This window comes from Tamandua tetradactyla, chromosome 11, assembly GCF_023851605.1.
Source record: "Tamandua tetradactyla isolate mTamTet1 chromosome 11, mTamTet1.pri, whole genome shotgun sequence".
NCBI classification, from domain to species: Eukaryota; Metazoa; Chordata; class Mammalia; order Pilosa; family Myrmecophagidae; genus Tamandua; species Tamandua tetradactyla.
This window is the reverse complement of record NC_135337.1, coordinates 92,236,841-92,249,829: the sequence shown is the minus strand read 5'-3', so window position 1 is coordinate 92,249,829 and position 12,989 is coordinate 92,236,841. Positions and strand designations below refer to the sequence as shown.

General features: G+C 37.4%; 1 protein-coding gene across 1 annotated transcript in view; it reads right to left on the bottom strand.

The window, feature by feature from the left end:
- Nucleotides 1–12,477, bottom strand: part of LOC143649239 (uncharacterized) — a 91,938-nt gene extending 79,461 nt beyond the window's left edge. The window contains exons 1-5 of the mRNA XM_077119407.1: nucleotides 12,406–12,477; nucleotides 5,225–5,313; nucleotides 4,192–4,318; nucleotides 3,094–3,176; nucleotides 1,447–2,517 (exon numbers count right to left, since the gene is read on the bottom strand). Coding sequence (XP_076975522.1) covers nucleotides 1,447–2,517; nucleotides 3,094–3,176; nucleotides 4,192–4,318; nucleotides 5,225–5,257 — 1,314 coding nt within the window. The 5' untranslated portion in view covers nucleotides 5,258–5,313; nucleotides 12,406–12,477. The remainder of the gene's footprint in view (nucleotides 1–1,446; nucleotides 2,518–3,093; nucleotides 3,177–4,191; nucleotides 4,319–5,224; nucleotides 5,314–12,405) is intronic.
- Nucleotides 12,478–12,989: the final 512 nt, after the last annotated feature.

Here is a 12,989-nt window from a genome sequence, read left to right as displayed (position 1 = left end):
ATAATTTGTGTTTTAGGATGTGTACATATATTAATCTTAATGCATATGTGTCAACCACAATTGAGTAAACAGCCTCCCATAATAGGAAGGAAAAAAAAAAAGGCAGGGCACTAGAGTACCTTTTTAAAGAATAAACCTAAATCACAAGAAAACATGGAACAGTTCATAATAAAAAGAAAATAGATATTGGGCAGAAATCAGCTAGAATCTGGCCACCAGGTAAGAATGATTTTCCAACCAATTATTTAGGAATCTGAAACAGAAAGAAACCCGTATTTGGCAAAGTAGGTTACATTACAAATCAGTACCAAGAAACAACTCTAAATACTTTTTCATTGCCTATTAAATCATTTATAAATGTATTTAATACATAAATACATAAATCATAAAAGTATACAATATTTGAAAGCGAAACTTGGGTGATACACATAAAATTCTTAGATGACCTTTTACAACACCGAAGCTTTATATTACAAATAATAAAAGGAAAATAGGGGCTAAGGGCCTATCTTGAGAAAAATACACAGAAAAGTAAATAGATCTAAATAAACATTTATTTGGCTATACTTTACAGTAGGAATTCTCATGTACAGTAAGTCAAAAGTTGTACCTAAAAACTTTCCCAAATTCCTTACTCTTTCAGGTTTCAATATCCACTATGTGCTTTCATATCTATCTTATGATGTATATTTACTCAAACTATTCCCATATATTTTTAGAATCAAAGTATCTCACCAGGTTTTATATGTATAGTAACTAAATGTGGCTTTTTCCATATCAAATATATTCACAGTTCCTCTTCAGCATGAATTATGATTACTGATGAGAAGGAACAATCACAGGATTTTCCACATCCCCTTTACTCACGGGATTTTTTGGTAATGTGTGCTCTCATGCTTTTCAGTGATGAGCATAATATTTTGCTATATTTCTTATATTCATAAGATTTTCACATCTATGAGATCTCAGTTGAGTATCAAGGTGTAAGACAGAGCTAAAGGCTACAATACATTCCTTATATCCACAGAGCATACATGTATATTCTAATGTGCTTTCTCACATGTTCAGTAAGTCTTGAGGGAACGCTTTCTCACATTCATACTGTTGTTTTGTTTTTTACACAGTCCAAATATCTTAGTAAGGAATGATGATTGAGTGAAGGTTTTCCTACATTCCTTACATTTAAAATTTGTGTTTTAGGATGTGTACATGGATGAATATTGAAGTCTGTGAAATGAGCCAAGTTTCCCAACATTCCTTAATTCATATGATTTCTCTTCAACTTGCGTTAGCACTTGAGAAACCAAGGATGGCTTATGCATTTTCCTTACAATTAGGTTACATCCTCCAACAATTAGTGAATGTTCAATAGGTGTGAGAAAGTCATGGAAGCTTTCTCACATTATTTACAAGCATAAGCTTCTCTCTAGAGTGAACAGTCTATACTTTCAGTAAGGCATGAGTAATTAATAAAGACTTCTGTGCATTCCTTGCATATGGTTTCTCGCCACCATGAGTTCTTAAATGTTGAATAAGATATGTAGATCGAGTAAAGGCTTTCCCACATTCCTTACATTCAAAGGGCCGTTCTCCAGTATGAGTTCTTATATGTACTGTAAGGCTTGATGAAACAGTGAAGGCTCTCCCACATATTTTACATTTATATGGCTTCTCTCCAGTGTGGGTTCTTTTATGTTGATTAAGGTATGAGGAATATCTAAAGGCTTTCCCACATTCCTTACATTCAAAAGGTCTTTCTCCACTGTGAATTCTTAAATGCTGAATAAGAAATGAGGATCGAATAAAGGCTTTCCCACATTGTTTACAATCATAGGGTTTAATTCCAGGGTGAGTTTGCATGTGACTCTTACAGCAAGTGGAATTATGAAAGGTTTTCCCACATTCCTTACACTGATAAGGCTTCTCACCCGTGTGAGTTCTCACATGTACAGTAAGGTTTGCAGAACTAGCAAAGGCTTTCCCACATTTCTTACACTCATAAGGCTTCTCTCCAGTGTGAGTTCTGCCATGTATTGTAAGACCTGAGGAGTTAGTGAACGTTTTTCCACATTTACTACATTCATATGGTTTTTCTCCACTGTGAATTCGCATGTGTACAAAAAGGCTTGTGGAACGAGTAAAGGCTTTCCCACATTTTTTACAAGCATACAGCTTCTTTCCACCATGAATTCTTACATGTTCTATAAAGTGTGAAGAGGAAGTAAAATCTTGTCCACATGGTTTCTCTTGAGTGTGCATTTTCTTGTGTACCAGAGGCAATATATTTTGGCTGAAGGTTGTTCCACATTGATCACATTTGTGAGGTTTGTTTCCAGTATGGGTTTTCTCGTGCAAGGTAAAGGTAGAATTCACTCTGAAGGCATTTCCACAATTATTACAATCATAAGTTTTCTTTCTCATGTAAATTTTCTTGTAAGTGTTAAGGCATGAGTGTTCACTCATGGCTTTCTTGCATAGGTCAAAGTTATATAATTCCTCTCCAATGTAGTTTCTCTCCTGTTGACAGATTAATGAGGACTTATAAAAGTTCTCCAGATTTATTACATTCAGAGGTTCTCCCCACAAACCCAAATTCTGTTATATGTACAGAAACATAAGTATGATTGAATATTTTTGTGGTTGTGTTTTGTCTGTTTGAAACAAATTTTCAATACATGCATAAGCTCCTGCGCCGAGTGCTATCATGTACAATGAAATGACAGTTCTGCCAGAAATTTCTATTATACTCTTTACTTATTTTACACAGTTTAGCTGGTAATTGCTTTTGACTGGATATTTATCAAAAAGTTTATCTGAAGGGAACCGCGTACCCGAATGCTTCAGGCTCTACTTGTAAAAAAAAAAAAAAAAGTTTATCTGAGTTTTACATTTATGAAAATATTTAGTTGAGGGAACTCGGTCAAGAAATAAGTTTTGAGTTTAGAATGTTTTCCAAATTCATGATACTCAGAGACGTAGAACTGACTACACTAATCTCAAATGCCTCTTTGGGTTACTGTGTTTCTATAATTTATGGAATTTCCAATTTCCTTCTTATGTGGAATGTAAGGAATTATACACTGTGAATCTTACCATACACACCACATTGGATGTTTTCCCCTGCAATGTATTCTGCTGAGGTGCTGACCATTTGGTATTAAGATAAATCTCCCATTCTGAAATAAAATGAAAAAGTAATTAAGTTTTTGGCTAAAGAAATAACTGAATGAAGATGTACATAATTCAAAGCCAATGTTCACTTAATTTCAAATAATTACTTGAAATTTAATTTAAAAAAGAAGATAAAAATCAAAAGAAAATATAGAGATGAGGAGTTTGGCTATTTCAAGAGTTTGACAATGATAAGGTCCTATGGTCAAATAGGTGATTTTCTAAGAAATGACTGTATAAACACAAAGAGCAATAGAGAACAGAAAGAGGCATAATAAGGGGGAAAAAAACTTGATAGAAAAGGAAATTCAAGTTACCCAAGCCCAAGGAATTTAAAAAAATAAATGGTCTCAGCATTTTCAAAAAAAGTACACCTTATAAAATTTTGTACTTAACATTTCCAAATGGACTACATATCTTATAGACTTGGACTGGTTCATAAAAAATTGTATGTATATTTTCCTCATCTTAAAGGACTCTCTTCACTATCCTCAGCCCTCTCCCTCTTTCCACCTGTAAGAGTAGACCAGGTCTTTACAGTTGATGTCCTGTTCACAGGTAAAGTTGCATGATGTAAGAAAAACATGCAAGGTTTAACAACTTCCATACATTAGAGATTCTGCTCTCCCGGGATTCTTCATACTGTCAACTATAACTTGAGAAACAACAAAACACCAAAGCCAAACCTAATGAATCAGTAAATTTTCAAATGAAACTGAAATGTAACAAATGCATTTATTGGGCCCCAGAACTATTGGTGGTCTTTGCCCTTGAAGCCCAGGCTCAAGCTTGTATATATATTTAAGAAGCCGTCTTTTCTCTATAGAGAAAATAAAGTCAGTGCAAGGAAGAGATCTTTACATTCAGCAGACAGTAGACAATAAATTCAGTAAGACTGGAAACCACACCTGCCTGTTTACCACTGTACTGCTATTAATCAGCATAGATCCAGTAAATATAATTACTTATGAAATATCTGTTTCAGGAAAAAAGTACCCAAAGGACTGGTATCTTCCTTACCTAATGCAACCAGATTCTTGTAGTTCTCCAGCATCACGTCTCTGTACAGAGTTCTCTGAGTTTGATCCAACAATGTCCATTCCTCCTGGGTGAAGTCCACAGCCACATCCTCAAATGTCACTGAGTTCTAAACAATCAAACATGGACTGGCCTCAGCCAAGTACCATCTCTACAAATATTAACTGGAGAAGGAGGAAGGGAGTCCAAATGTGTAGACAAGTTTCCACAGTTATTCATCTTCAATCTCAGGGCTTGCTCATCCTCACTCCCCTTCTGTCTATACATATTCTCTGGTGATCTCACCTAGTCACATGGCTTTAAGGCATCTCTTGAACTGACTAGATTTATCTCAACAAGACAAGACCGTGTGTTCTTCTGATCTCATTTTTACCTACTAGAAAGGTTATAGCACAGTCCTGGGCACACAAACACTCAAAAATGCTGACCAAGAATGAAACTCAGACAGAGATAAAGCCACAAGAAGCAAGCTAAAATTTAATAGAACCCAAAGAGAACAGAGAGGCTGCCATGAGTACTCCATCTAACAGAGGATTCAAGGACCAAGGATCTCCAGCAGCTAAGCCCCAAAACACCAGTCTTTAGGAAGAAAGCATTACCTTAATGATGCCTTAATTTGGACTATATCTTAGCCTCAAAACCATGGGCTAATAAATTCCCATTATTAAAACAACAAAAACCAAAATGCTGATTAATGAGTTATTTCTTCAATGAGTGCACAAATTCTGAGAGTAACACACATTGATTCTCTCTCTTACTATCACAGTGAAATGATAGCATACAACCAGGATGGATAAGAGTCAGAATGAATCAGTAAATATTGGGATAATAGGATTATCTCATTTATATAATTTTGTAATAATATGAGAGACCCTGAGATCTAAGGAAATATGACTGGGAACTAAGTCTCCAGGCAGGCATGTTTCTTGAAGAAGTTCCATCCCATTAGAAAGAAAGGTGTGTACCTCATAGGAAGAGACATGTGACTATATAAGAAAATCAATCTCCTACTTACCTGAGGACAATTTGCTGGCCACCTAGCCATCATCCTTTCCTCCTCGGATTTTTCCTCATGAAGACCGAAAAGATCTTGAGAAAGATGACCTTAAGAAGAAAAACTAAGCTGTGAAAATTCAGGCAAATAAATAAAATAACAAAATTTCCACATTCACAAGCCTGGACACCACTCCATGTACCCTCATAATTGCCACAAAATGCCCAAAAGGCCTGTCTCAACTGCAGCAACAAAAGGGGTTTAGGACCATATGATCAGCAGTAGTTTAATAGTCCTCTTTTACACATAAAGAAACAGAGAGGTAAAGCTGTCTTTTGCCAAAAATGATTAAACTCAGAAGGTGATTAATTGGCACATCTCCCACAAAGCTCTCCTAGTTACTCCTTCCCAAATCTCAAGACTCAGGAAATCAGGATATTCTCATATACTTCAGCCACCTCCTACATGGTATGAGGCAGTATGGATTAGACTCTGATCATAAGACCTGCTGTGCTATGTGTGGGCTACCTAAAACAGAATCTCTGAGCTACTTAAACTGAGAACTTAACCATAAGGGGAATGATCAACAACTGGCATTCTGTGAACCTGATAGTGAACTCTGCTTGAACACTTCTTGTTCCCAAAGCCTCTTGAGGACAATGTCTATATTTTGAAGATAGGTCAATCTCTAGTCCTCTGAAATGCTGGACAGTCTTACCTCATAATATCACTAATCAGTAAGCACCAGGTATTACTCCAATGTCATCCAGAATCATTCATTAGCTATTTCTCTGCAGAAGATGAAGTTACATAAGTGAAGACCATTAAAGCTGCAAAGTATTACACCGTAAGAACAGAAATAATTTAACAACTCCTGTTTACTGAGTACTCAATTGTGTGCCAGAGACAGCAATAGGATAAGTTCATATGACCTTCAAAACAGTTATTATTATTGTCATACAATAGCTGAGGAAACCCAAGTTCAGAAAGGAGTAGTACTGGGCCCATAGCACCCAGTTAGGAAGTGGTAAGCCAGGGCTTAAATGCAGGTTATTGTCTCAAAATCCTAAATCCCTAGAGCAGTTATTTCCCAGCATGACTGGAAGATGGTCATGAAATGGTGTGTAGGAACGGGTTAACTCAGCAGCCTGGGTTGCTCAAATCCTGCAGGTTTCTGAGAAAAGACTTTGCTCAGACTAGCCCTTAGCTCCTCTAACCCCATGGAATTTCTTGCCTGATAAGAACATTTTAGCATGCCTGTGGCCTTGGGCAACACTGATATAGTGTGACACCTAATTTATGGTAAACTCCTGTTTTCTTTAATGCCTGACTTTGGGCCAAGTTGTATAAATTTGTTCTCTCAGGGACTGGTCTGAATAGCTAAGGTCAGCCATTTGGGCACTATATGCCTACATGACTGATTCCCAGTAAAACCCAGGATACCATCTGGGTGAGCTTCCCTGATTGGCAAGACTTTACATGTGTTGTCTAATACTGTTTTGGGGAGAATAAAGCACTGTCCATGCAGCTCTAATGGGAATGAGACCTGGAAGCTTTTGCCAGGTTCTTCCTGTATTTTACCCCATGTGTCTTTTTCCCTGTACTTTGCCCCATGTGTCTTTTTCCCTTTGCAAATCTGAATCTCTATTCTGTTTCTGTAATAAACTGTAACTGTGAATATAGCAACTTTTGGTCCTGTGAGTTTTAGCAAATCATGGAGCCTGGGGTTGGTCTTGGGAATCCTGAACACAAATGGTTCTGAATTTAGACATCTCTGAATTCCTCCGGCTTTTGCCTTCATATATTCCACAAATATGTGGTAAAGGCTCTATGTCAGGCAATACTCTAGGCATTGAGGAGAAAGCAGTGAACTATACAGAAAATGCCCCCACCTTTGATATCTCACAATCCAAAGATAATAATCACATAAATATGTATTTTATCAATTGATCATAACTGTGAAAAAAAGTCAAGTAGATGACACACAAATACACATACGCACATATACATTTATACTTTCAAAACCCAGGATTGATAATGATAGAAAAAGAAAATAATCAATTCAGAAAAATCTCTGCAAGACTGACACTTGGCTTGTCTAAAAATGTCACATTCGCCTTTTGATTACAAACATTAGAATACAAATTCCATAGTTCACAGAAAAACTCAGAATATATTTAAAATGTTTATCTGCTTCAACAGGAGATCAGGTTAGAAACACCAATATAAGAAGTCTGACCCTTCCCACCCAGTTCTTAGTGGAGAGAAAATGTATGTAGTGGCTGGAGTGCTCAATCAGACTCTACCCATAGTGTGTCTATTTTCCTCAAAGCTACCTCTTAGATTACTGACCAGTTTCATTTTCTCTTCATTAAATTTTGCTTTTACTTTTATTCCTAACTTACTTATGTTTTCTTTATATTCATTTTGTTTTTCTTTCAAACATTTGGAGATTACAGCCAAATTCACTTTTTAATCACTTTAAGGAATTAGCATACATTGAAAAATGCAGCAAATACAAACTTATAGTGCATTAACATTAATTTCTGCGCCCCTGGGGTGTTTCTTTTGTCACATCTAAATAATTGCCCTCTCTGCTCTCCTCATAAGGAAGCATTACCCTGACTTCTAGTACCATAAATTAACTATGCCTCTTTTTTGAACATCACATTAATAAAAGTACACAGTATATATTCTTTTGTCTGGCTTATTTCACTCAAAATTATTTGTGAAATCCATCCACAGTTTTGTATTTAACTGTAGCTTTTTTTTTATTGGCGATTACTCCATAATGTAAATAATATACCACAATATATTTATCTATTATTACACTGATGGACATTTTAAACATGTTCAATTTTGGGCTTTTTCAAGGTATATTCCATGTTCAAATTTGGTTGATACTGGAAAACAGTCTTTCAAAATGAATTTCCAGTTTAGACCCTGTGCTGGTTTGAAAGGATGTAGGTACCCTGGAAGAACCACATTTTACTCCTCATCCCATTTTGTAAAGGCAGCTGTTTCTTCTAATCCTTATTCAGTACTGTATGTTTGAATCTGTGATTAGATCATCTCCCTGGAGATGTGACTCAATCAAGCGTGGTTGTGAAGCTGGGTGGGTCTTGATTAGTTTACTGGAATCCTATAAAAGAGGAAACATTCTGGAGAAAGCTGGAGACTGAGAGATAGTAGAGAATGCTGCAGCATCACGAAGCAGAGAGTCCACCAGCAAGTGACCTTTGGAGATAAAGAAGGAAAATACCTCCCAGGGAGCTTCCTGAAACAGGAAGCCCGAAAAGAAAGCTAGCAGATGACACTGTGTTAACCACGTGCCTTTCCAGATGAGAGAGAAACCCTAACCATGTTCTCCGTGTGCCTTTTCACTTGAGAGAGAAACTCCGAACTTCATCAACATTCTTGAATCAAGGTATCTGTCCCTGGATGCCTTAGATTGGACATTTCTATAGACTTGCTTTAATTGGAACATTTTCTTGGCCTTAGAACTATAAACTAGCAACTTATTAAATTCCCCTTTTTAAAAGCCATTCCGTTTCTGGTATATTGCATTCTGGCAGCTAGTAAACTAGAAAAGACCCCCCCCCCCCCAGGAGTTTATGCAAATACCAGTTTCTCCACTTTCTCTTCAAAATACTTGGTATTGTCACTTTTCCTGAGTTTAGCTATTCTGACCTGTGTGCCGTAGGTTTAATTTCCATTTGTCTAGTTACCTATAAGGATGAACACTTTCTTTTTTTTCCATGCTTATTGTCCATTAACATAATCACTTTTCTGAAGAGACTATTCAAGCCTCTTACTCACTTTTCTACTGGATGTTTGAACTAAGAGTTCTTTTAAACAATTTTTTATCATGGTAAAAAATATATATATATAATATAGAACTTACCATTTTAACCACTTTTAAGTGTACAATTCAGTGGTATTAAGTACATTCACAATATTGTACATCATCATTATCTATTTCTACAATTTTTACAATCATCCCAAACAAAAACTCTATACCGTTTATGCAAAAATTCCTGATGGCCCAACATCCTTCAGCCCCTGGTAGCCTCTATTCTAGTTTCTGTCTCTATGAACTTGCCTAATTCTGAAATCCTCATATAAGTGGAATCATACAATATTTGTCCTTCCATGTCTGGCTTATTTCATTTAACCTTGTTTTCAAGGTTCACTCGTATTATAGTGTGAATCAGAACCTCATTAATTTTATGGCTGAATAATATTCCATGTTATGGTTATATAACATTTTGTTTATCTATTTATCTGTTTATGGACACTTGAATTGTACTACCTTTTGAATATCGTGAATAATACTGTTACATACACTGGTGTACAAATATCTGTTTGAGTTCCTATTCTCAATTACTTAAATACATATACAGAAGCAGATTTACTGGTTCATATGGTCATTCTACGTTCAACTTTTTTGAGGATGTATGAGTTCCTATATATTCTGGATATGAGCGCTTTACCATTTCATTGTTGCAAATCTCTTCTTCCACTATAAGGCTTTCCTAAAGGAATTTTTGATAAAAATATCTCAACTTTAACAGTTCACTTTAGCTTTTCTTTTGTATATAGTAATATTTATATTATTTAAAGAATTATTTCCCAACTCCAAAAGTCACGAAGATATTCTTCTAGACTATAATCTTTGTTATTTTGCTTTCACCTTGAAATCTACAATTATATTCAAAACTGACTTTTGTGAAATTGTGAAGTTCAGGGTAAAGTGGTCTTATTCAGGGAATAAAAAAGATAACCACTCAAGTAAGTTTTCTATTTGAACTATTACTATACAGTAGCTGCCTTATGGTGATTTTGCAATTCATCACTCCTGCAATAAAAATTCATGCTCCTGTAGGGACAGGGACCCTTTTACCTTGGAGCAGGGCTGAGGAAAGACCTTGGAGGTCTCTTTGCTTTATGACTCCACAAATGTTAAAAAAAGAAAAGGTGGGGGGGGTGTCAGTTGACATAAAGTAGGCAGCTTTTGCTCAACCCACTGTAAACCTAATACACCCACCCTTTATTGCCTAGACTGCTTAATTTCCCTGCTGGACTCCCTATTCAATTGGGACCAATTTCTTGACATTTCCATAGGGGCATTTACCCCAGTGAAAACTTGGTGGAGTGGAGAACAAAGAAGGGCAGAAATGTCAAGAAAATCTTAACAGTGGATCTGTAAGGACCTACAACAAAGTTGGCAGACTTGTCCACTTGCATATCACCTGCTCTTTATACCTAATTTCTCTTGCTCCTCACTCACTGTGAGGAAAAGGAATATGAAGTACACAACATTGCCTAGGAAATTTCAAGTATATAGGCCTCAGTCAAACATGCTAGCCACTAGCACCATGAAATACAGATAATGCAACTGAGGAATGGAATTGTAAGTTTTATTGAATGTAAACAAAGTTTAAAAATAAATTTGACTAAGTTATTGAAAACCTTTTAAATATGTTTGGAACAACCTGGGTTTTTGTAAATCTACTTTTACAATAGTGAATTTAAACACAGATTTAAAATTGCCAATGAAAATTTAGTGTCCAAACTGAAATAGCAAATACAAAATACACACCAGATTTCAAACTCTTTGCACAGAAGAAATGTGAAGCTTTTAATTAATAATTCTATATTGACATTAGTCATTAATTTCAAACATACATAAATAATTCACATATAATACCTTTGTATCAGTGCTGCTCTAGACCCAACATTCACTTTACAAAAAATAAAAGAGACAATCTATTAAAATCAGGAGAAAACAATGTGACATCTGAATACTGAGCATTTTACAAGATAATTCTCCCAGAACCTTCCTAGTCACTGCTATTTATAAATAAATAAATTGATAGATAAATAAACAGGTGGGTGTAAAACAGATTAAAGAGGTCTAAACCAAAATTAAATGTGCAAATCATGGTTGGATCCTAGCTCCAAAACCCAAAGTATTAATAAATACACTCAGCAACTGGAGATGGTGTGTATTCTTGGCTGGGACAAAGAAGACTTTGGGAAAGGGGGGCAGGTGCATACCCTTATTCTCAGAAGATGCATGCTGAAGACTAAATGGTGAACTGAATGTCTGCACTTTATCATTAAGTTATTCAACATAATAACGTATCTACATATGCACAGACAAATGAGGCAAAATCTTAACAATTGGGTTTAAAGGTGCTCATTTACTGAGCTATAGATTACCTTTAAATAAGAATTACAAAATTAATATCTAGGAGAAAATCCACCTCAAAACTCATCTTGTGGACACGAGAGGGTAGTTCAGTGGTAGAATTCTCGCCTGCCTCGGGGAGACCCCGGTTTGATTTCTGGACCATGCACTCTCCAAAACAAACAAAAGAAACCAGCAAAAATAACTTTCAACAAACGGTGCTGCAATAACGGGGATACTCACATGGGAAAAGAATGAAATGTGACCCGCCACACAACATACAAAAAAAGAAAAAAGAAAACCTCATCTGGTTTATGGTAAATTCAGTTCTAACCTCTTCTAGCAACATCAATAAGCCTGCATACTCTCTCCGACTAGAGACTTCTATATTATAAAGCTCCAGAGATTTGCATGGCCCTGGAAATGTGAAGTAGACACAGATGAATTGAGAAAAAGCTGATCAGTCAAGCTTTCCCTCAAAAATTTTGGATTTATATGCATTCGGTCACTAGTGCATTTACTTTCAACAGACATACGTGCTTCCGAAAAACCTGATCTTTTCACCGGAATATAATTTATCCAGTTTCAATAACCGACAGCCATAGCCTGCGCTCATGGGCAAATGCCAGAATCTTGTAAGTGATAAGAAGGCGCTGGGCCCGGAGAGCCCGAGAAGAAAGGACATCGCTGTGGCACTGCACGCTTCTGAAGGGTAGGACACAAGGAGAGACGATCCTGCCGGCGCCCCCGACCGCCTTCGCCAAACCGTTTCCACTCGGCGGGACCCGCGCCCGAACGGCTGCCCCAACCCCGGGACAGCGCCGCTACTTCGCGAACACAGAAGGCGCGGGAGGACAGGGTGGATGGAGCTCGCGATGGAGGGAAAGCGGCTGGGGACCGCCCCCAGCAGGAGGCCCAAGAGGCGGGATCTGCCCGCGATGCCTACGCCCTCTGGCTGGCACCTCAGTCCTGGCTACACCTGGGCCAGGCGATACTCAGCGACACTTACCTCACAAACAGGCGAAAAGGCAAACTAAGAGGGCGGCTGGCGCGCCCCTCAAGCACGCACGGCACGCACGGCCACTTCCGGTCAAAGGGCGGGGCACAGAGAGGTGGAGTTATAAGGCGCTTCTCCCAGCGGAATAAAGGGAGAACTGTTTTGCTCCCTTGCAGATGCCTTCCAGGGGGTTCAGACCAAGCTGGCGATGATAACCTAACCTGGAAGGTAGGGCTGTGGTAGGGCCTGGAGATTTTTTCATTCCCTCCACAGCCCGAGTCTCCTTGAGAGCAGGAATTTGATTCTTAACTCTGACACCCAAAGACTGGCGTACTTGGATTAGTTTTTAACCTAGAGCTTCTGGCTTCTGTTGTTGTCACGCACTATCTTTGTGACCTCTAGGGACAAATTGTGACAGCAGTTTCCTTTAAAAAATGAGGCAGAAGTGTAAGAGACTATCTTCAAATTTATATGGAAGGGTAAGTCAAAACCATACTGAAAAAGAACAAAGTTGGTTCCTGGAGCCTGCCCATGCCAAAAAGGAAAAAAAAAGAAGGAAAGAAAGAACAAAAGTTGGAGGTATGAACACTACGCAA